The following is a 25,368-nucleotide window of genomic DNA, read 5'->3' as shown; positions in this document are numbered from 1 at the left end:
ATGTAAATTATTAAAATATTATTTTAGAATAAAATATAAAAGTATTATAAGGATATTTTAACCTAGGGGTCCCCAAAGTGGTCGATATCGACCCCTTGGGGTCGATAAGAGGTCTCCAGGGGTCGATTAATACACGAGGGTCGAAAGGGGGTCGATTTCAACCCTTTACCATCGCCATCTTGTTTACGTTTATTTCGTAAACTGTCCAACGGCAATATAGGTCAGTCAGGCGATATTATTTTAAAAAATTCACCAAAAATCAAATTATCATTATGTTCATATGATAAAATCACGTACATTTATTAATATCTTTAGTTTAATAGTTTAGAATAATTATAATTCCTTCCAATTCTAAATATCTATTGTTAGCAAAAGGCGGTGTCGGGATGGAATCGTCTGGACGTACGTTTCCCGCGCTTTTTCTCTTTTTCAAACGAGCAATGGTTGTCGCCATAGAAACTCGGATCGGGAAACGACCGTTAGTTTTGAAAGCAGGATAGATGATTGGCCGCCGAGCATCGGACCACCTGCGGACCGACCAGAGCGCTACGAAGCGCTGATTGGTCAATCAGCGCTATCTTCAATCCATATAAAAAGATAGAGTTTAGGCGGGAGAAATAAGTTCGCCTAAGGTCGGATAAGCGAAGTTATTGCTGCTGTTTTGTTGTGCTACAAACGTATTGTGTTTTTCATATTAAAAATCTGATTTTAATTTAATATCACAATGTCGGCTAACAATGCTAAGAAGAAATGCAGACAATATTCACAGGAGTATTTGAAATATGGTTTTGTGCCATCGTTTGCTAATGAAACTATTCCTATGTGCTTATTATGTGAAAAAACTTTCAGCAATGATGCTATGAAGCCGGCGAAAATGAAAGACCACTTGGAAAGGATCCATTCTGACAAGAAAAACAAAGATTTTGAGTATTTCAAAATACTAAAAGAGAAATTGAGAGTTCGGCCAAATTTGAATACATATTTGAAGTCATCCGCTAGTGTTGATAGAGAAGGAGGACTGAAGACATCCTACAGCATCTCTCTTAATATTGCAAAGAAAGGCAAACCGTATACTATTGGTGAAGAGATTATAATACCAGCTATAAAAGATGTAATTGAAAATGTTATGAAGAAAGACTCCCAACTAGTTTTAAAATGCATACCATTAAGTGCCAATACTGTGCAACGACGTATCGAGGAAATGGCCGATGATGTGGAAAGAACTTTGACCTCTGAGCTCCAGCATTGTAAGTTTGCTATTCAACTTGACGAATCAACTTTCGGAAGTTCAAATCTTCTCATGGCTTATGTTAGATTTCATAGTCCATCCCTGAATGACACTGTTGATGAATTTCTATTTGCTAAATATCTTGAAACTGATTCAAAAGGTGAGACAATTTTTTTATGTTTGCAAGATTATTTGAACAAGCACAACATTCCTTTCGGGAATATTACCGCAGTAGCTACTGACGGTGCACCTGCTATGGTAGGCCGTTACAGAGGATTTTTCGTCTTTCTGAAGAAAAAGGTTCCCAAAGTACATACTGTTCACTGTGTCCTACACAGGCAGCATCTTGTAGCCAAAAAACTGAGTGGCGAACTTCATGATACTCTAAAAGTGTGCATCAGGTCAATAAATAAAATTAAAGCTCATCCTCTCAATTCCAGACTGTTTGCGAAGTTATGTGAAGAAAATGATGACACTTTCAACCAATTACTTTTGCACACCGAGGTAAGGTGGTTGTCAAGAGGTGATAGTTTGCAGAGGCTTGTTGACTTGTACGACTCAGCTGAAGAGTTTCTTAGAAATGTGGATCCATCACTATGTGACCAGTTAAAACAGTGCAAGAACCATCTGTTTTATTTGGCAGACCTTTATTCGAAATTTAATATAGTACAGAAGCGTTTGCAAGGAAAAAACGTTACAATTGTTCAAGCTCGAACAATCATAATGGCCTTTCAAGTAAAAATGGAGCTATTTAAATCTTCACTGGCACGATCCGATTTTAAATATTTTTCAAACTTGCGAGTACTAAAAGAAAATGAAAAGATTTCCGACCGTGATTTGGAGATATATATTAAACATCTTGATAAATTAAGAGAAGACTTTAAAGCACGTTTCGAAGACTTGGAGAATATGCATGTTCCCGAATGGTTTGCTAATCCATTTGATGTAAAAATAGATAATGAAGGTAGTGAACCTGGCTTAGAAGATGAACTGAGTGAAATATGTGTAGATCTCGAAGCTAAAGCGTTGTTTAAAAATAAAAACCTCAGTGAATTTTGGAGCAATAACAATATTGCCACTAAATATCCCAAGCTCAGAGCAGAAGCCGAACCTTTCTTACTCGCATTCCCAACTTCATATATGGTTGAAGCTGGTTTTAGCCACGCGAACGCAATTTTGACAAAACAGAGGAACAGATTGAACTTGGAAAACCGCGGTGATTTGCGACTAAAACTTACCAATTTTCAACCGAATATCCATAATCTTGCTGCTACTCTTCAGACACATCCATCCCACTAATATCAAGTATTTTTATAAAAAGGTATGTTAACATATTTTAAGGTATTCAGTAGTAGTCGCAAAATGACAGTAAAAGGTTTTTCATCCAATATAACTTATGTTTTCAAAGATAATTGTGTATTTTACGTATTATGGCACGTACGGTTTAAGAATTATAGGTAAATTTCCATCTATCTATAATTTTGCTATTATTTTTTTAAGATTATAAATCAGTGAAAAATATCTCCTTTTTCTGTTAATGTTGGGTAAATTTTATAAGATATGGGAACTATAAATTATTTCGTTGGGTTGTTATGCAGGTCTCCTTATTGCTTAATATCAGAAACGCAAAAAATTATTTAATGTTTTGTAAAATACTTAATCTGGGGTCGACAAGAAGGCAAATATTCTATAAAGGGGTCAATGGGATAAAAAGTTTGGGGACCCCTATTTTAACCCAATATGTGTATGTATATACAGTTGAACTTATCCCAAACATATATAACTCGAAAACCTGTCTCGAAATTTACTTTTTTCCCAGCATTTTCGACCTAAATTCGATATATTTTCCATTTTATATCTCAGATTGTGGATTGAAGTGTCAATTATAAATTCAAAGCCAGTGCCGTCTTTAGGGCAGGCCCTCAGGCTGTAAGGGGCCCCTAATTCGAAAGTAATAAAGTTACAGATAAAAAATAGGTTAATTAAAATAAACAAATTATTAAAAATATCAAATACTTTATTTCTCCTATACGTAGTTAAAAATGATCTTAAAACTAAACAAACTTACAAAATTTTTGATACTTATTCACCACACCTCGGCCGAAAACGGTNCCGTCTTTAGGGCAGGCCCTCAGGCTGTAAGGGGCCCCTAATTCGAAAGTAATAAAGTTACAGATAAAAAATAGGTTAATTAAAATAAACAAATTATTAAAAATATCAAATACTTTATTTCTCCTATACGTAGTTAAAAATGATCTTAAAACTAAGCAAACTTACAAAATTTTTTATACTTATTCACCACATCTCGGCCGAAAACGGTACTTTCTTCCTGCAGCGCGGAAAGAAAATTCCACTTCCTGGCGAGGGAGGTGAAAAATCGTATATACTCCACGGGAGGAAACAAATAATGCATCCCTAGGTCTGTAATATACTATTGTTTCTGTTTCATTATGGGGTCCCCATCTTGATCCTGGCCCAGGGCCCCTTATGTTCTAAATACGGCACTGTTGAAAGCTTGGCTATTACAATTTTATAGCGCAAACTGTAGTTGAGAAAAATCTCTTGCAATATAGTATATAGTTGAAATTAACGCTGCTTTTCTCTGGCCACTAGTTTGGCCTGCGTCTTAATAGCCGAAGAAAGTCGGGCATCAAACTATTGACAAAATATTTCTGTTAAGGTATTTCAAAAATCTTTTATTTATACCTAATACAGGTGTGTACTCTACTTGCTATTGTATTAATAAAATATTTGTTACCGTTTACTGTTGACAGGTTTTGAGATATAGAGGTTCCTACGTTGGATTTTTTCTCGTTCCTGTGAGTTTCAAGATGGACAGGTTCAACTATATTTGTTTTTTATAAACGAAAACACGTCAAATCTTGCACGCAAAGCGTGTCATTTTCGTTTCTTTTTCGATAGATTTTTCCTGTTAAAATAATTTATAAGTCTATTAAATGTAGATATATAGAGTGCATAAACCGCGAAACTTCAATTTAGTGCACCATTTATTCACCTCTGAAATTGGCATAGAATTAAGTGTGGAGCTAAATTTAAATTGGACATTGTGACCTACAAGTCTGGATTTTTTTTATGCGCAAATGATTCGGACACCTAATACTCTGTACCTACTCACCTACTACAAATATCAACTCTCGACATGTACTGTACTCCTTTATACCTCTATGCTGGTAACATAAAACGGCAGTACGATTTTATAGACAATAGTGGCAATTTCCATTACTGGCCACTATTGTCAATGAAGTACAAGATGATATTTTTGTGTATATTGAGCATTTGAAATAGCTTCGCGAGAATATGTAAGTTCGATTCAGTCCTATTATAAATATTTCAGATTAGGTGATAGATTCATTTGGTGTGAATGCAATTGATGCTGAAACTGAATTACAAGATAACTCGTAGAGCTACGAAATAAACAAAATTTCTGGTTATGTAGCGAAATGGCAAGTAAATTTCCACACATTTGGAAGAGGGCCAATTTATATTTTATCCATTTATATTATGTCCGGGGATTAATCATAGTTTAATGAATATTTATTAATAAGAGTATTTCTGTTTAAGTTTTTAAAAGTTTATTACAGATTTTTATTATTCATTTGATTAAAGGGTGAAGTTCGGTCTCTAACCGTTGTACATGTAAGTTCGCCGACTTCCTGGGGGAATCGTTAATCCCGCGTCAGAATGATCTACGGTCGTACGCGTGTGGGTGTGGCGGAGGAGACACAGATGACAAGAATCGGACAAGAATCTGTTTAATTTAACAGGAAATAACTTACACTATGCACAAAGTTCCTTAACCAATTAAACGTTCGTAAGTTTTAAACGTCGAGGATGTTTTTCTATCGTCACTCCGAGATGGGCCCCGGGACTGCGGTAGGTAAGGAGACTTGTCGGGAAGCGTCGGCGGCACGGCTGTCTCGATGGACACTAGTGCGGACTCTTCGTCTTCTGTGCGTCGACACACAGAGTTTTCGCTTCGGACTTTTTGGAGTGCAGGTACTCCGTAGCACAGTTTACGGAAGAAGTCCTTCTGTCCTTGAAGATCGGGGATTATATCAATCTCCGTTCTCTAACTTGTTTATTCTGATTGGCTCCCTCGTCTGTCTCTAAGCGAAAGACGATTCCTTTTCGAGTCACGAGAAAGATCCGCCTTGAAGAATCTACTTGACACCATCCATTATTCTGGCTGCAAAATGTTGATGGAACTTTGAAACTTGCGCTCATATTTTCCACCATTGTTGTCTAGTCTGTGACGTTTTTGAAATTTAACGACAGGACGCGATGTCCTTTTTCGTCATTAATCTTTCCTCTTTTCAAAATTTCTATGTTCTAATTATATGCATATGAACGACTTTTCAAAGGTCCATCTCTAATGGAGGTCGTTTGTTTACAATTATTAATTAATCATTTAAAATTATTACGTTCTGTTTACATCAATAAAGTTTTTTTTCTCTCGTCGCGGTTTCATATGACTAACGCAACTAATTTGATCTTTGATCGGTTTTTAACAATAGACGATTTTTTTTAGTTTCGTTTTAATAAATTTCTAATAATAAATATTTAATTTCAACTCATTTTTTGGAACCTCACATACAGTTACTCGTAGTTCATGATTATGAATCACCAATAAAAGTTACAAACTAACCAATGGTCTAAGAAATTTTAAATCAGTCAGATATTAGATAAGCCCAGTCGGCCGAAATTGGATTTGGTTGTTTTGTTATGAATGTCTTGTCTATAAAATCGTAATGCCGTTTTTTATGTTACCAGCATAAAGGTATGAAGGAGTACATGTCGAGAGTTGATATTTGGCACAGAGTATTAGGTGCCCAAATTTGCGCATAAAATAATCCAGACTTGTAGGTAGTCAGGGGACCGAGAATTGAATCAAAATAAAATACAAAATGGCGACCCTCTTCTTCAAACAGGCAAAACAGCCACCTCACCCCACCAAAGTCAGGTAGGGGAGAGTACCACCCACAGTCGTTCTAGGAAGTGAACTCTGACCTTAGGACCGAACACGTAGTTTATTCTATGTTAAATAAAATTTGTAATCTAATTTTGTAAATTTGGGAATGCTTAAAATATGACGTTAAAACGGTTTTATGTCGTTACAAGTGGGGTTTTTTTTAACATTATCTAGTATAGTAAAATCGTGGGACCGATAAAAATTTGACGTTATATTAGGGTTGTCGTTACATCCGATGACGTTATAATCGGGTTAAACTGTATATTGTTTGTGCAAAATAAAAAATAATTTTGGACGATACAATAGCCACGATTATTTTTTCAAAAACGGGAGCTTTTTATTACGCATCGACAAAAATTCAACCCGGGCCGACACGCAACGGAGAGAAATTTCGAAATTGGATAAGTTAATTTCATGGAAAATGTATTGTGGGCGGCGAAGTTTGAACGATCGCGCCCAAAAGCAGCGATACCAAAGAAGATTGGAGAATGAGAATGAGACCCGCCTTGAGCGTCAAAGTGATTCCGCTTAGTAGTGAGTCTCCGAGACATAGTCCTGTCCCAAACACGGCCTTGCCGTTTTACTTGTTTTTATCTATTTTCCTTTGTTGAATTTTAAGGTTGGGGGCAATGGCACAATATTCTTATATGACAGTTAATTTATTAGTTCTTCCACTCTGGAAAACTCGCTTTATAGTCGAAGGATTTTTTCAAAATAACAAATAAATTTTACGAAACAGTTAAGCACATTCTCTTCCGATACAAAATTATTTAATAATTAAGTAAAAAGTTAATTATTGAGAAATAATTACAAAATTTAACAATAATTCATTCCATTCAATTAATTAATATTACTGTTAAATATTGAAAAAAAAAAAAAAAATCTGAAGTTCCACTCGAATCCATCATGGATAGTGTAGAAATCATTTGTAATGGTGTATCTAAATTAACTATTTCAAAATCTATTGTGATGGAAAACAGTGAAGTCCTACGTTCCATTATTGAAAACTATCCAGAAAATACACCATGCCGAATTTCTACAGACTTTACTTATTCAAACATGGTAAAAGTCATTAAGTAAGTTTTTTATCATCATTTTACATATTGATAATTACGTTTTAAGTGGAAATATTTAGCCTATATCTTTTATTATATTTAATTAAAGATACATGGAAACAAAAGAGGTAGAATTAATTTCTTTCGAAGAAGGAATTGAAATATATGAAATCGCTCGAAACGCTAAAATTGTTGGTCTTCAGAGTGTCTGTCGTACATATTTGATTCAAACAATGGATGTTTATTCTGTCTGTAATGTATATAAAACTGCTCGTAAACATGGTGATTTATTATTACAATATAATTGTTGGAAAACATTTTCTTCCACCATGTCAGAGATGGTTAAGAATGCATTCATAATCTGTGATGATGAAACACTTTACAGAATTGTTTCGCGTCCAATATATGAAGATTTATCAGAAATAGAATTGTTCGATGCTTTAGTTACTTGGGCAAAACTCAAAATTTCACTTCTGGATACTAAAAATGAAAATAAAAAAGTGTTTGGCGAAAGGATTCGAAAGTTTATGGAACCGCTTCTCCCTAACATCAGATTTTTGGCAATGTCTTTAGACGAATTAAAACAACGTGTATTCCCGTTATGCATTTTAACAGATAATGAAGCAAAATCAATCGAATCTTATTTTACGAACAAAAATTTAACTAACTACCCAAAGAATTTTTCCTGGAATAACTATCAAAGAAAGAAAGAAACATATACCTCATTATTCCTCTACAGACACCGGAAAAGTCCAAGCACTCGATGTGAAAAGAAGATGATAAAATTTACACAATTCACATGCGAAGTACAAGTGAAAAATGATTGCTTCATAGTTGGCATATCTCTTCCCATAAAGTATACATCCGCGCAAGAGAAAACTGTATTCGTGAATGGCTACGTGGATAAAGAAGAAAGTGACATAACCACTCAACAATCTTTTTGCGATCGCCATGGAAAAGTAAATTTTTCTGAATTAATATATTTAAAGAGCAATTCGATTTGCCGATTATTAGCCAACATTGTGGATACTAAAGTCGCGGAACAGAGCGATATAATAATTTTAGAAGAAGCTGATTTTTTTTCTTCCGATAAAGATCAAACGAAAGAAGACATTTTCGATAATATATATTTCGATGTAAAGCTATATTTTTAAAAGAGGATAGACCTAATTTAATTTTCATAACTTTTTTACTTGTGTAACAAAAATTCAAACAGATAGCAAAAGTTATCTTAATAAAATTAAATAATCAATCACTGTATAATCATTTTTAAAGTAAATGCATTTCGGGAGTTGCTATCCCCTTCTCGGCCAAGCTTACACACCGTCCTCAATCGCAAGTACTTATAGAACGTCTGAATATAAGTCATTACAACAAATCGTAAAGAATATCATATTAAATAGAATATTTAATATGATATGCGAATATAGATCTCTCCCTCTCTCTCTGCTGGTAAGATGTACGGTACTTTTAAATATATTTTCGGACTAAAATCTATAAAATTGGTTTGTATCCTTTAAATAACACGAGTAGAAACCGTTAATGCTTGTAGAAACCTCCATCAGAAAGAAAGATTAGGATTTCTTATTTCCTTCATCATATACTGGCCACTGTATAACTCAAAAAAAAAAAAAAAATTCGCCTACATCGTTGAAAAAGTGAAAGTGTAGTCTTAGGCTGAATCTATTTCCGATATTTTGTTTGAGTTTTTTTACTGATATTAGCTCAACACTATGGTACAAGGGGGAGTACTAGAATCATCCGCCATTTTGTTACCGGAGATGAGTTTGTAAAGCGTGGAATGGTTTCTTCCCTCCGGGTAGTAGTTTTTAGAGTTGATGTGATTTCTTTCAACGTATCAGTGTTTCTATCTCCAGGGACTGGATGTCATTCGTGGTTTGAAAAGGTAACTCTAGCCTGAGAAATATTTCTACCCAACCCCTTATTTTCTGAATGTTTTCAATGCTTCTACAATATGGAATATTTTAAAAGAAGAATCTTGTATGAGAGATGTTATTGATATTACCAATCTACTTCAGATTAAACGAATAATAAAATGTCGAAAATTNTATTTAATATAGTTCTCAAGTTCGATTTGTAGAACTTGAGAACATTTTTTCACTTTGTTTTAGAATAAATAAACACATTCATAAATCTTTAATTTAAAAATACTACAAACTGCAAAAATAATATGAAAACGAGCAATTACAGTCGACCCCCCTATAACACGGGTTCCTATAGTTCAGATTCCTATATCACGGCAAAAAATTTGCGACAGTATTCGTACAAACATGCTAAAAAAAACTATAATTCGGTAAAACGTCATCGCCGACTCGTGTCGCAACAGGATTGCTCGAATCTAGACCAATAGCGGATATTGTACAAAGTGTTGAGTTTAAACGAGCAGCGGACCTACTAAAAACCATTTATTATTTAATGTCCATAAAAATTATATTTATATTAATGATGCCTCCAAAGTTCAGCGAATTTTTCGCAAAAAAAAAATAATAATAATTTATGAGGAAGCACGCGAGCGCTATTCGATGACAAGCTCCACGAAAACAAGCTTAAGCAATGGCATCGTCGAACGGTACACACTCGGTAAGTAATCCTACAATTTTTTGTTTATAGCATACAGTAGTTTATACCAGTGTTTTTCAACCTTCTTGAATACGCGATCCCTTTACAAGTTAAAAAATTTTGGCGACCCCCAGGGCCATATTAAAACTATATCAGTGATTTTAAAAACTACGTATTTAATTTTCTTTCTGTTGAGACCTAAATATCGATCGAAAATCAATTGTACTGTAAAATAAACAGGCACAGCCTTCTCACTGAAATTGTAGTTTTTTTTTATTGTAGTGTAGGACCTACAAACACTTGTCCTTTTCTTTTACCCGCGATCCCCCGTGTAAGGCTTTGCGACCACCTGGGGGTCGTGACCCACAGGTTTAAAAACACTGGTTTATACGGATTATTCCCCAAAAATTATACATATTTTGGAAATGTTGAGTCGAATTAGTCTAGAATCGATTAATTTTATGGAAGAAACAATTTCAAACAGCCGTAGTCCGTAAACTGCATACGTGCCCGGCTGTGATTGGCTGGACTCGTAGAAAATGAATTCATAAAAACCGGAACGTATCTACCGTGTTATAGGGGGGTCGACTGTATTTTGTAAAAGAAATTTAAAAGTACTATTAACAGTACTTTCCACTATACAATTGTAGTTATATGCAGAACTACTGTATGTCATACACTCATTATACCTTACAGCCTATTAAGAATAGAATATAAGTACAGTAGAGCATCGATTATCCGACTCAATTGGGGACTCGGGTTGGTCGGATAATTGAAAAGTCGGATAACCGAAAAGTATGAAAAAATCCATTATTACTGTAATATATTATTATATCCCACGTAATTAGTATATTAGTATAACGCTATTAACCTACTTCGCGTTGAATTTTCCTCCATGTTAAGCCTAATAAATTTTTTTTAAAAATAATAATCGTCGGTAATGTATCGTTAAAAATTATTTTTAAATTATTTTATTGCTCACAAAACAACCACTCATAATTCCAAAATTAAGCCTCGTTTAAATACTTCCTCCCTTTCATGGTCGAGTCAGTGTTGCCAGCTAAAACACGTAAAAATACTATTAAAGTAGCCAAGACATAGCCAAATATTGTAGCGCGACACCATTAGCGGACATTTGAATTTGCCGACTAGAATGCGGTCGGTTAACCGAGGTGACGGTTAATCGGGGGTCGGATAATCGATGCTCTATTGTAAATATTGAAATCCTACCGTTGAAAAGCCTTCGTTTGCAAATTTTTGTAATTATGCTAAATGGAATAAATGGAAATGATTAAAATCTTTTACATTTTCTTTCGTTAACCGTTTGCAAGATGGTTGGCTATTTGTATGTTCACTGATACATGACACCAATTTCGGGATCTACTTGAGGAAAATAATGATAGGCCGGCTCTACAAAGTGAATTGTATTGATAATTATCCTTCCGATTAATATTTTTTGTAAATAATATTCTGTCGCTTTCGTATCATTCCTTACTTCAAGATGTCACTTGAAAAGTATTTGCCTTACTTGTTAGTAATTTTGTAAATAGAACTGTTTGATGTTATTTTCTACGTCCATGGGTAACTTCGAGTCTAAATTTTGTAGTTTGTAACAAATAACGAATCAAATTAAATTAACGACTTAAAAACAGTTCATCTTTAACTGTTCCATACGAATTTGTTCGGTTCATTTGAGTATCGTTTGATATTTTCGAACAGAATTTAAATTATAAAAATTTTATTTTATGCGTGGAACTGTAAATATTTATAAATTTTCGGTAACAATTTTTAGATGTTTTTCTTTGGTATGGATAAGTTTGCGCTTCGAAGATTTTATTATCGTTTCCTACATGTCGCTTTGAAGTATCAAACTTTAGCAAAGAAAAACTCCTAAGAAAAAACATTTGACTTCATCTAAATTGTCATAATTTTTTACTTGGCGCAATTTTTTATCAATACATCTCAGATGTTTTTGTTTGGATATCAATTGTTTTTCGGTTAATGATTGTGTTATTTACATAAAGATCCAAGACGATGACGTACTGTACAGTTCGGTTGGCGTTGGCCGTTAGTAAAATCGTTATAAAAAGTTTTAATTGGCATAAATTTGAGCTTTTGTTATTCTGAGTAACATTTTCGATGCAATTTTCTTTGACACCTTTCTTTATAAAACGCATGTGACATCATTGAAAACTAATTAATTTTTATGTCTTTTGAATCTACCTCAAATTTAGCAAAGAAAGTCACTTTTGCGTTGTTGTGGTGGGATGAGTTCTGTTAATTAGTTTTTGTAAAGAAATGTGCCACATCCAGGAACGCCCGTAATCGGGACACGTTTCCCACTTTTCGTCTGTTTTGCCTTTTCCAAGCAAGCTTAAATTTCTTTGTCAACAAACAACAGAAAATTCATGACATTTAGTCTACTTTGTAAATATAAAAGAAACTAATGAAAGATATTTGTTCATTGTCCCATGCATCTTCACCGTATGTTGACCTAAACTTGGCTTTAAAAACACGGAACGTTTCTTGGTTTCAAGGCTAAGTTAGCCCGATTGCAACCAATGCCACTTGTAGGAGCGTCGATCCGACATTGAATTATAGTTTGAAGCGTCTTGCATAATGTATGATGCCCTTGTATAGCTTGTGCCTCTTTTTTAATGTTCTTTTTTTATAGATTGTGCTCCCTTTTGTATAGTTTGCATGTGCCGCTGACATTATCACATACCTCCGCTCCCGATAAAAAAAATCACATACAGTATAAAAACCTGTAAAAATGTAGACTACCTGTAGCAAAAACAGTGCAACAAATGTCAACTAAATATTTCATATTGTTACTGAGATATTAAAAAAGAGCATTTTTATAGCACTTAAATTCTCTTTATCTCGAAAATCAAGCTTTTCGAGCTACTGACTTTTTACTCCCGAAGTTTGGCCAGTCTTATCGTTAACGCTCTGTATATACAGTATATTGCTTAAGTTAACTCCTTGTACTGTACATATATGTGGAAACTTGTTCGTGCGTAATTAATCACTACAAACAAGGTCACATACAATAAAAGATTAAAATTTATTATATACATGAAATATGGCGCGACTGTACAAGTTGAACACGGGAGCGATAATCCATACGTCTGGAGCGAGGTCCGAATTCGAAAGGAATGTGTTGTCATAGGTCAGGTTGCCAGGTCTGTTCAGTTCAGGGGTTCCTTCTGGTGGCGACTTTGTGATTTGTCACCAAAGCTGTCGCCACAATATACTTTAAGATATACGGTGGTGCCTCGTATAACGTACTTAATCCGTTCCAGGTGCACGTTAAGTGAAAAGTCCGTTATATCCCGTAGAAATACATGCTAAAACATATTCGTTCCGCAGCATAAAATAACCGTACTGTACCATAAAAAAAAAATGAAAATGATCCTCCAGTCACCAATTATACTAATCCTAGTCACCAATTATGCCGGGTAGTCAAATGTTATGAGGAGGAGGTGGAGGAACACTTTCTTCACACATTCACACAGATACAGACTTTTTACACGTTGCAGCAGGTCTCTTTTTATTGTTTTTTTAATCGGAGTCAGATTCAGGAGAGGCTACTGGGGCTTCCAGGGTCAACTCTTCTTGTTCCATCCTTTGTTTTTTGGCAGCTGGCTTCTTGAAAAACATGTCTGAGGTGGTCTGTTTCTCTCTCTTCTTCAACACCTGTCGGAAATGACGGGAAAGGGTGTCATTGTAGAGATCATTGATCCTGTTGGCCTCAGTTGTGTTTGGATAGTGAGTGTTGGTAAACTCCTGAACTTCTCCCCATTTGAGAAGGAAGTCCGTCTGATGATTTCTTGCTTTATTAAAATTGAAATCACTTTTGTTTTTTTAGAAGCCATGATTTGCACAACACTTGAATAAATGTAAATACCCTGCACTGAGGTGATGTCCGTAATAAACAAGAAAGCAAGCCGAATCCCAATGGGAGCTCTGTATTTCAGATATACTAATAATATATTCTAATAATATTAACATATTATAAAAATAGCAGATTGTTATTGGCAACGGCAAAAGAGTGGAAACATCATTATCACTTGTTCGCCTCACTTAACTGCCGAACGGAAAGACCGTTGTTCGCAGCGTCCGTTATTCGAAGCGTATGTTATACGAGGCACCACTGTATTATATCAAGTATTTTTTACACCAAAAACTTAAAATTTTGGAAAAATGTTCAAGTTTATTTTATTATTTAATTTATGGAAACAAACGCAGAAACATGAATAATTTTAAAGTAGAAAAATCAAAACAAAAAAAATTTATTGAAAATAAAAAAATTAACAATTTACAATTTAATAGTGCGAAGTGTATTTCATAAATAAATAATGTAAAATTAATTAATGTTATTCCATTTTTTTACGTTTACAGAAAAATTTTGAATATTTAAAAACGAGATTATCGTGTCATCTCCCACCACCAGAGTGCTCGGACAGAACAAATGGCGCCAAAGACGAAGAGTGATAATAGCCGTCTTCGACGATGTGATCGTTTACCGAAAAATAAAAATGAACACGAAAAGTAACGTATTTGTAATGATATTTACATTCCATATATAGGCTTCAAAGCTTCTATATTCTGCATGAAATGAAAAACTATGCCTTTACTAACATTATTAATGTATAGTTTTAATCATGTGTTGTTGCACCGGTCAATGTATATTATCTGAAATATTCTCGTAGCAATTTATTTTGGTCGGTTATATTCTAACTGTTTTCATAATTTTAATTGGTTATGATCTGTGAATGAGTAATCAAAAATGTTGGTCAAATAAATGATTTCAAGTGCTATACCTTTATATAATTACGTCAGTGTTAATCTTGGCAGTTTTTATAATTAGCAGCAGCTTTTGTTCAACTGACTATTTTTAAATACAGTGGAGCACTCATTCTCGATGTGTGCTTAGCAGGACCTGTGGGAATTCAAAGAGGACCGTGAAATGAAATAAATGAAAAGGAAGCCTTGAAAGCAGAGATATATGCAAGATTTAGTTTTTTCATAGGTGATAGTTACAATAAAATCTATGTTTACTACTGGTAATAGTTACATCATCGCTAGTAGTGGACGTACTACTAGTGATGGAAATTTTTTGGTGAACAATCAATTTTTTGATTAATTGATGATTCTCTATTGATTATATTCTAATTATAGTGCCTAGGTCTAAATGTAACACACAAAAATAAAAAGAAAAATACTTGCATTCATGTGATCCTGAATTTACCATACAGAATTCACATACTGTGAGAGGAATTTTTTTAACAAGAAGTTGCAGTAGCACGAGTAGGACCTTGTATTAGAAAACAAAAAAACTGGTAAACAAAGCAACAGTAATAGTAAGCAACTGATTTAAGAGATTAATCCAGAAAGTGCAAATTGATAGCATTTCCGTAGAACTACCAAAAAAAAATACATTCTCTCTCCTTAAAAAAAAGGGCAATGTCAAAATTGCAGTAAATATAAAAATCATGCATGCAATGAACATTCGTATCACTTATGCATAATTTGTTGAAGTACAAATTTTTTTCATTTTGTTTTTTGCAGTTAGAATAATAAAGTTCATAATCTATTCAAGTTTGTGTTTATAAACATAACCAGTAACAAAAATAAAAAATAATTTAAATCAAATATAAGCATTTTTGATAATTAAAAATGGCTATTTTCAGCCATTTTTACTGATTAGTTTAATGAAAATGTTAGTCATTAAAAGTTTTTTGTGCTGCTTATAAAGCTTTTTAAATTACAATTGAACTGTACACACAAGTACTTTTCTTGGCCAAAGTAATTGTGGGTAACTTTAACTACATTAGCAGCATTATCAGTTGAAACAGAGAGAGTTTTTTCTTGAGAAGTTTTTAATAAGATATTCTGATGTGTACCTTTCCTCTAATACAGAGGTCACCAAACTTTTTTTCACAGAGAGCCAAATAACAGAGAATGATGAGCACAGGCCACATAACTGTATTTTGTTCAATACAGTAATACAGTAATACATTGAATACACAAAAAAGTGAAGATAACCAACATATTTATTTACCAATACACAAACACGATCTCTGCAACAAGCTCGTAATTGCTTTTCTTAGAAACTTCATTGCAGCTACTTACACAAAAAAAATGTTCTGATATTCAAAGTCACAAAAAGTTGCTGAATTGTTTACTGATTTTCCTAAAAATTATATTACAGTCAGATGCAAAAATCAGATTGGACCAATTTTGGCATTTTTACTTACACTTATTTTAATTCTTTCTACATAGTAAGTTTATCTACAATTTTTGATATGATATTTTCATATAAATAATTATATTTTAGCTCATTTGTGGCACAGTGCAGCAGCAGGCTGTAATTTGATGACCTGTGCTCTAATACAAACATTTCAAATGTTTCAGATTTTAAGTTCTCATTATAAAAATAGTGAATTGAAAAAGCCATGTAACTTTTGCAGTTTAATGTCTGTGCAGATGTCAACTGAAATCAAGTACAATAATGAGCAACAGTAGCAAGCTGTTCACAAGTTGATGCTTTCAACACTTGATATTTTTCTTGTATAAGCATTTTAGAACTTTGTACAGAGGCACTGTTTTGTTTTCATTAGGTGGGAAAAGCCTTCATGTTTCATAATTGGAAGAGGTAGCCTATCCTTCACTATCATAAATATAATAGTATTTCGTAATGTTTGCTTCTTTGGCACCACCTAAATCAGTTTACAGAATTTTCATATCTTAAGTGTTAACTCTTAACAACTTACTTATAATTGAAGATATTGAATTGAAAGCATTATCAATGTGGATCTGTATTGACATTCTTTTGTCAAGTGAAACTCCACTTTCATTTTGGGATTTTTCATTGGTATAACTGTCATCACTAGCTACATTGGTGACCTAAGAAAAGTATTATAAGTTGTTTTAATTGTATACTTTGCAGGCTTGAAAATATTTGGCTACATCAATATCATGTCACTGAGACCTCTTCCATTGCATCTGTTGTTTTACAAAATTGCATACTGTAATATCTAGAGAATTAATTATAACATTGATCATAATGTTTACTTTACCAAAACTATTTTGTTTTGTGTTTAATATTTTGATAATAGTTCATATCTTTGACTGTGTAGGCTTTTCTACATCAATATTGCCTTTATGCATGTTCTTTAAGTGATTTTTTAAATTGGTTTTTTTTTGCACATGTGTTACCAGTTTTTTCACATAGCTTATATTTAGCAGAAACCTTGTCAATTTTCAAATATTTCCACAATTCTAACTTTACAGATTGCATATTTTTTGCTGTTTCATCACCATATGCAAGAATTAAGCACCAAACAAGCAAAATAACTAACATGCTTTTCAGATAAAACATAATTGCAGTATCACTGGTTGTCTAAGAATATCTCACCATAACTGTCAAAATATCTAGTCCAAAAATAGTTCAAATCTATAATCATACATTAATGCAAAATACAAACATACTCTAAAATAACACCTTTAGTACCTTAATTCTCCAGTATGAAACAATAATAAAACTGACAAATGTTTTTGATCTAATACCAAGATCTTTATCAAGTCAATTACAAGGGCTGTTCAGAAAGTTTGCAGCCTCAAATAGAACAACAAACAAAATAATGTTAAAACTTTTTTTATTTTTTGATGTAGTCTCCTTTGTTAGCAATGCACTTATTCCAGCAATGTTCTAGCTTTTTTATGCCATCACAATAGGTCGATTTGTTAAGGTGTGCAAAATACTTGTTCACTTCAGAGATGACTTCGTCATTTGAGTGGAATCTCTTTCCAGCCAAGAATTTTTTTAGGTTTGGAAAAAGGTGGAAGTCACTGGGGGCAAAATCAGGTGAGTACGGTGGATGTGGAACTAATTGGAAGCGAAGTTCGTTTATCTTTTGTTCAGTGATTCTGGCGGAATGTGCAGGTGCATTATCGTGGTGGAACAGAACTTTTTTCTTCTTCAAGTGTGGCCTCTTTTCTTCGATTTCTTTCTTCAGTTTTTCCAAAAGTTCACAGTAATAGACAGCATTAATGGTCTTTCCTCTTTCTAGGTAGTCAATAAAGATGATGCCTTTAGCATCCCAAAAAACCGAGGCCATCACTTTACCCGCTGATGGAACTGTCTTTGCCTTCTTTGGTGGTGGCGAACTGTGGTGTTTCCATTGCTTCGACTGTTCTTTTGTTTCAGGAGTGTAGTAATGGATCCACGTTTCGTCAGTAATCACAAACCGACGCAAGAAATCCTGTGGGTTTTTCTGGTAGAAGTCCAAACACTCCTTTGATATCAAAGTGCAAACGCGTTTCTGCTCAGCGGTCAGCAGACGCGGCACCCACCTTGCTGAGACCTTCGTCATACCCAAATTTTCGGTTAGGATGTGGTGCACTCGGTCGACAGAGATGCCTGTTGTCTCAGCTATCTCACGCGTTTTCAAACGGTGATCTGCTAATACCAAATTGTGAACTTTGTCGATATTTTCTTCGGTGACAGCAGTTGACGGCCCTCCGCTGTGTGGGTCATCTTCCACACTCTCTCTGCCATAGTTAAAAAGGGCTGTCCATTTTTTCACAGTGGTGTACGAAGGAGCAGACTCTCCCAAAACTTCATCCATGTCAGCTTTGATTTGAGATGGGGTCAAACCTTTTTTCGTCAGGTATTTTATGACCACACGAGTCTCCGTCTTCTCCATTTTTTACAAAGCATGTGCACACTGACTATCTGCGAAGCTGTTGTGGCAAAACTTTATGACAAATCAAGAGGAAATTGGTATCGTATCTCTTGCACAGATGACTGAATTATTCCTGCCAAAAATAAAATTGATCGCAGTGCCGCATATAGGCAAGGCTGCAAACTTTCTGAACAGCCCTCGTAATGTCCAATATTCAGAATGTCGAATATTGGAATGTTAATTGACTTCATAAAAATCTTGGTATTAGATCAAAAACATTTGGCAGTTTTATTATTATTTTATACAGGAGAATTAAGGTATTAAAGGTATATAAATATACACATTAATCGAAAACCTGATATGGTAAGCAAATACACCTACAACTGCCGTAAATGATTGGGCTATAAACACATACGCACGGTAAGCGGGAATTGCGGGTTTGAGTTCTTCAGGCCAATTCTTTTCTTCCAGTTTAATTTAAATTAATTAATAAAATATTATAATTATTAATTTTAATAAGAGATGGAGCCTAATGCCTCACTCTAGTGCCAAATTCATTTCTAATCTATAATTATATATCAAAATTATAGTCCGATCATTTACGGCAGTTGTAGGGGTATTAAAGGTGTTATTTTAAGGTTTATATCTATCCAGTTTTCATTAGTAGAGAAAGACATTACAAACATACTATTATTATATTAGTAATTTGTTATGTGACTAATTTAAGATGCATAAAACTGCTAGTGGAAATGTTATTGTGATTACAATTACTCACAATGCTGGACAAATTGTTCCTCAATACATACACTATTAAGTTTAATGACTATTATGTTTTTGATTTAATAATACAGTGGGTGATCGGTTAACGAACATAATTAGTTCCAAGACTTTGTTTGCTATCCGAATTGTTCGTTAACCGATTATGAATTTACCATAGGTTTGTATGGGAATTTGATTAATTCGTTCTGGAGACATCCCAAAATAAAAAATATATACTTTCTTACTACGTTTATTTATATGTATACACAGATGTGCATTTTTATTAGTTATGGTTTTTTGTTTGTGGGGGTTAAATAATCTGTCTAATGTCGATTGCTTTTCTCTCTTCTTCGGGATTTTTCAGAAGTAATTAATAGCATTGTAATTGTAGAGATCCCCAAGCCTACAAACCTCAACCTCATACAAACCTCAACCTGGTTTGTATGCCATTCTAAGACCGTTGATCTGACATCCCCCATTTCTTCAAAAGATCTTTAATTAATAGCAGATATCGGCATTAATCCTCTTTTTCAGAATAAAACATATCTTGACGAGTTTCTTGGTGTTCTCTATTCAAGAGTTCTTGACGTTCTTCTGTCGTCAGATCCGTTTCAGGTTCCATTATGAGCTCTTCATTGTTCTTTATTTCTCAGATGTGATTTTTGTTATTCCTTTAGCTGCTTGAGTCTTCTTGATAATACAGTATCTTTCTTAGATAAGATTGAACTGCGGCCTACTGTAGACCTGTTCAAGCCATACTGTCCAGCAACATCAGACATCTTTTGTGCACTCTCTTACCTTTGCTATTATACTCTCACCTTTCGAAAATAAAAACCAACACAAAACTTAATGAGTGCCCGCCCGACAGTCTCACGAATACTATAAAAGAATTGTTTGTCAGAAAAATAAAAGGTTGGAATTACAAGGGAGTATTTCAAAGTTTGAGGGATACTATCTAATCAGTATATTATCAGGTTGAGCGTCGACGTTGAGGTCTCCCGCGCTCCAAAAAGTTACCTGAAAACAAAGGAAAATCAGTCGGTATTTGCTATTTCCATCGCTTCTTTTTATGTCTGTTCAGTGAAGTGTTTGTTATCCGATCATGTGTTCGTTGTCCGATCATAAAAATCTTTTGTGAAAGTGTTCGTTAACCGATCACCCACTGTACATCTTTTTCAGGTATTGTTGGCACTCTGGTCTTTACACCAGCCTCTATTCAGTGGTGACCTTCAGCATAAAAGAAAAAAATTGCAATAGTGCACACGACTATGGGTGCATCTGTATGCTTCATACATGACATGTTGTGATATATCATAACTATAGCTCAATTTTGAAAGGAACATAATTGATCTTAGCAATTAATTAATCTTGTTGTGATATATCATAACTATAGCTCAATTTTGAAAGGAACATAATTGATCTTAGCAATTAATTAATCTGTGTTATAAAAATATTGATTATTTAACAATTTTAATCATAATGTATTGACGTTGATTATAAATGATCAAATGACATGCTACAGACTAAGAACTTATGTTACTTGTACTTCTAAGTTTTTATGCTAAGTCTTTAATGTCTAATGTTAAGTCTCACTGGTGGTGGTATACTGTACATATGTTTTGACCTCCTAAGACAAGTTTGGTACTACCCGAAAATGAGGATCTCATCTGCACAAAAATCCCAATAAAGGGTACATGTGCAAGTAGTAATTATAAAAACTGAAGATAATAGTAGGCAAAGCCTTTTTAATTTTCTATACTATCTTTCACTTCTGCCCTATTTGTTGGAGTATACAGTGGTTGAATGAAATGGTAACAGTCAGTGTGTTCGGAAAAAATATTTGTGACAAATTTTTTTAGTCTTTTCTACTTATAAATATATACTTCATCTTTAGACTACTAAACTTTTACAAGAAGAAATTGAAATTGTCCTTTTGCTAAGATATTGTGTTTACTTATTATCATCATTATGTATGCACTATTAATGTTTAATTTGATTTCAATGCTTTCTCTTGGTGTGCAATTTTTTTTTGTGTGTGTGATAACTTATTGACACCTAAACAATATCTTCCTTTTTGAAGTTTTAAAGTGGCTACTCTAGTTAATAATGACTTTTTTTATTTATAGAACTATTAATTACTGAACTATGCATAATACAGTAAAAATGTTAAAAATACAGTAGAGCGTCGATTTTCCGAATCAATTGGGGACTGGGGTTGTTCGTATAACTGATATTTCGGATAACCGATTTATGTATGAAAAAATAGTTTAACGTATCCGATGTTAAAATTTTTATCCGTTGCGTGTTGCTTCGCGTTGAATTTTCGTCGATGTTAAGCCTAACAAAGACTATTGTATCGTTAAAAATTATTTTTTTATTTTGTACAAACAAAATAAATATATTGAAAAATATAAAAACAATAAAAAATTATACTTCAGATGTTAATTTAGTATCAAAAACGTAAAATATTTGAGTAGCCCAAGACATAGACAAAGATTGAAGCGCCACAGCACTGGCGAAAATTTAAATTTGCCGACTGGAATTCTTTCGGATGATTGACTTTCGGAAAATTGACGCTCTACTGTATATTTAAGTTTTTAATAATAATAAAACTTAATTATAAATTATTTTATAAATTGTTTCAAAAATTAAATGAAAATTATCTTTAATATTTTAATTAAGTTTATGTTAATTATTTTTCTAATACAGAAATTTATCTGAAAAGTCTGATACATCAAAAACTGTAACAACAAAAGTAGAAAATTCAAATTTAGACAAGAAGGAAAACAATAATAATAATAATAATATGCTATGTAATAATTATCCTGTGAGATGGGATGTTAGTACAGATGTTATTGCTGATATTTTGCAAGATATGGGAGTGGGAATCTTAGAAGATATTCCATATGATATTGCAGAGTACGAACCAACTCCACCTTCAAATGCTTGTGTTGCAATTACTCCAAATACTATAACATCTAAGGTAATAATAATTGAATATTTTATTTAGCAACAAATATAAAATGTTAATATTAGTGTAATGTGTTTTGAATTTAATACATTCATGACTAACTTTTAATCATAAATATTGATATTTTAAGATTGTCACTTTTGACTTTTATTTTCTATTTATTTAATTTTTGTCTCAACATTATATATTGATATTTTCTCTATTTGTCATATTTAAATCAGAATGATTCTGATTTAAATACAAACTTAAATATTAGTGTTGCAACAAATAGTATATTCGGCCTCAGGCCAAATACCGAATATTTGGCCAGGAGCGTGGCCGAATAGCCGAATATTCGGCCAAACTATTCAGCTTGATTAACGCACGTATTGCGTTAATCAAGCCGTGCAAACCGCATTATGGCAAGGACCCTGTTCTCTATTGGCCCACTGTCACTACACTTCACCAATCACGTTAATTCTTGACAGTTCAGAAAGAGCATCATGGCAGTATGCGATAAGTGATGATATCGAATGTGGATAACAATGAAATGACCTACACATGTAAATAACGGAAAAAGAACAGAAAAGAACAACAAAGTGAAAATGTGAAAATAAATATGAAATTGAGTTGATAACATAATCAAACAAGTCGAGGCAGCTTATTGGCCCGAAATTTGTGGCTGTGAATGCCAAACAATTGTTGTCATAGACTTTGGAAAGCTAAATGCTTGTAATGAAAGTCACTTAGCATGCACGGATGAAAGCCTGGGGTCGTTCGGGCTACCAAGCTGTTTCAAATTTGTGAAATCATAACTGTGACTTATACTGGCGTCCTATCTGTCTCTTTTCTCCGTTATCACCAGGCTATGAGTATGAGTCACGTAATTGTAAAATGAGAAGTCTATGACGGAAAAGCAACAAATCGAAAGTATCGTGAGGGTGTATTATGATGTATGCATAGGCATACGTGGACTAGAGCGATAGAGGAAAGAGAAGAGCAAAGATGAGCGCTTAAAAAGAAGGATAGGCAGGGTCAGATCCTCAGATGTGCGATGATTCTCGAACAAATAGGTGTATACGTGTGCTGATCTTTGTAATTATAAATTGTGAATACAAGTGACTAATATTATGTTCTTTTTTATTTTGTGCATGTTATAAGTTATAAATAAACAAACAACACTAACCCGATAACATTAAATCTAAATACCAAAATGATTAATTTACTGCGTTTTTGTTATTTTTTACTCCTGTTTTTAGGTATTCGGCCGAATAGCGAAAAATAGGCTGAATACTGAATAGTAACTGAATATTCGTTACATCACTATTAAATATGCATATACAAAACTTTACAATTTATTTAAAAAATAAAGAAATTTAGTCTACAAAAATTAGAAAAATGGAACGTTAAATAATTTCAAAATTTAAATTTTATGTACAGTATGTATATGTATACATGCACATGCATATATATACAATTAACTAAATTGAATTTATAAAAATATACAAACATCTCAAAGCCTGATGTTTTATTCATAAATGAAATGATTGCCATATTAAATCAGGCTATTTTATCAGTAAAATAGTCTGATTTAATTAATTAATTAATAAGAATCTAATTATTAATAGTAGTGGTAAAATAGCCCAATTTAATATGGCAATCATTTGGTTTATGAATGTATAAAAATTTTGATAAATTCATTTTCTACAAAATGTTTAATTTATTTATAATTAAATTTAGGTTAATGTATACCTAGGTAACTAAAATGGTGGCACTTCTGACTGTTCGTGCTCTGACTGATTCTTCCCAGAGGGGAGCTGCCAGCAAGCATCTGTGTTTAGCATCACTAGTTATTGATTCATGATAGTTTTGAACAAAATAAAAGAAAAAAGGAAACATCTACTAAAAATATAGTTAATCTAACTTAACCTAAACTAACTGAAGTGCTGCCATTTTACTTACCTAGACATACATTAACCTAAATTTATAATTAAATATAAAAAGTCAAATATATTTGAGGCAAAGTGATATTGAAGCCTCTTCTATGTGGCTAACAATATTGCATTCAATCTCAAAATTTGATTGATTGATTTTGATAAAACACTGCCATTTCCCATTTATTACACTGAGGAACCCAAAAATGTTATAAAAAATGGGAATCTATGACTGTTTTTGAGATACAAGGTGGTAGCATGAGTGCATTCAATAGTGTTAACACACAAATTGTGCAACTTTGTCAGGCAATGTCCCAAGGTCATTTGCATGTTTTCAATGGAATTCATTCTGAAAATTTGACAGGCCAATTTTGATGAAACTTTGCCATTTTCTATTAATTATGCATTGTGGAAACCAAAAATATAATGAGAGTCCATTTAAATATAAAAAATAGGGGTCCATGACTTTGTTTTAAGAGACAGTGGAGTCAAAATGGCAATGTCTGTGCTCCCTGATGCAATTGAGTGCACATAATGGAATTTAAGGAAGAAAAATAAAAAAACAACATTGTGTGCATCTAACAGAAAATAGGCATGAAAAATGAACAAAACACAAGTACAAAGCAATCGATGGCAATTGCTTTGTTCTTGGATTGCCTTTCCATGTTGGTAAGTGCAAGGATTGTCTCTCTGTACCTGACCAGTACAAGGATTGCATCTGCCATGGCTGGCAGCTATTGAGGTTTGCCTCACCTGAGGCTGGCAGTACAAGCAGGATCGTGGAAAGGCAAGGACAGAGGAGATATGTGCCCAGGATGCCAAAATTTCAAAATTGTTACATGTGCAAACTAAGAAAGTCATAGAAAACTGTCACACACAAGTATGAAAAATTATATTATGAAATATAATATGCATGATATTAATAAAAAGATTTTATAATTTTTAAATTTGTAACAGATTAATGAAAGGTTTATCCAAAAGGTGCCATATTTAAGTTTGCCCCTAGTTCCAAATGCTCTAGCTACATATATAAGTACAAGGATTGCCTCTTTTTTTTTGGCGGAAATTGCAAAGTTTACCTATCTGCTACTGTCGGGTACAAGGATGACTACTTATGTGCCTAATAACGGCAGGATTGCTTCTTTCTTTCCTACTCCACCTCAATGCTATTTCAATAGA

At 33.5% G+C, this 25,368-nt stretch overlaps 3 protein-coding genes across 3 annotated transcripts; all 3 read left to right on the top strand.

The window, feature by feature from the left end:
• The first annotated feature begins 72 nt into the window (after window positions 1-72).
• Window positions 73-2,915, top strand: LOC111626604 (SCAN domain-containing protein 3-like). The gene has a single exon (XM_023370041.1). The coding sequence runs from the start codon at window positions 725-727 to the stop codon at window positions 2,525-2,527; it is 1,803 nt and encodes a 600-aa protein (XP_023225809.1). The 5' UTR covers window positions 73-724; the 3' UTR covers window positions 2,528-2,915.
• Window positions 2,916-7,010: 4,095 nt separating this feature from the next.
• Window positions 7,011-8,516, top strand: LOC111626605. The gene is made up of 2 exons (XM_023370042.1): window positions 7,011-7,294; window positions 7,383-8,516. Exons 1-2 carry the CDS (start codon window positions 7,125-7,127, stop codon window positions 8,425-8,427), a joined length of 1,215 nt encoding a protein of 404 aa, XP_023225810.1. The 5' UTR covers window positions 7,011-7,124; the 3' UTR covers window positions 8,428-8,516.
• Window positions 8,517-14,263: 5,747 nt separating this feature from the next.
• On the top strand, window positions 14,264-24,119 carry LOC111626609. The gene is made up of 3 exons (XM_023370046.1): window positions 14,264-14,407; window positions 22,015-22,288; window positions 24,012-24,119. The coding sequence occupies exons 1-3, from the start codon at window positions 14,328-14,330 to the stop codon at window positions 24,117-24,119; spliced, it is 462 nt and encodes a 153-aa protein (XP_023225814.1). The 5' UTR covers window positions 14,264-14,327.
• The last annotated feature ends 1,249 nt before the right edge of the window (window positions 24,120-25,368 follow it).

Source organism: Centruroides sculpturatus, unplaced genomic scaffold (assembly GCF_000671375.1).
Source record: "Centruroides sculpturatus isolate CEXI.00-Female unplaced genomic scaffold, Cexi_2.0 scaffold465, whole genome shotgun sequence".
Classification (NCBI taxonomy): domain Eukaryota; kingdom Metazoa; phylum Arthropoda; class Arachnida; order Scorpiones; family Buthidae; genus Centruroides; species Centruroides sculpturatus.
The sequence above is the reverse complement of the archived record's forward strand: the minus strand, read 5'-3'. Positions and strand labels throughout refer to the sequence as shown.

Coding starts and splice junctions, on each gene's coding strand:
- LOC111626604 (XM_023370041.1), top strand. CDS start 725: ATGTCGGCTAACAATGCTAAGAAGAAATGCAGACAATATTCACAGGAG.
- LOC111626609 (XM_023370046.1), top strand. CDS start 14,328: ATGGCGCCAAAGACGAAGAGTGATAATAGCCGTCTTCGACGATGTGAT. Junction 14,408..22,014: donor AATAAAAATGAACACGAAAA/GTAACGTATTTG, acceptor TTTCTAATACAG/AAATTTATCTGAAAAGTCTG. Junction 22,289..24,011: donor CAAATACTATAACATCTAAG/GTAATAATAATT, acceptor ATGTATACCTAG/GTAACTAAAATGGTGGCACT.
- LOC111626605 (XM_023370042.1), top strand. CDS start 7,125: ATGGATAGTGTAGAAATCATTTGTAATGGTGTATCTAAATTAACTATT. Junction 7,295..7,382: donor AACATGGTAAAAGTCATTAA/GTAAGTTTTTTA, acceptor ATTTAATTAAAG/ATACATGGAAACAAAAGAGG.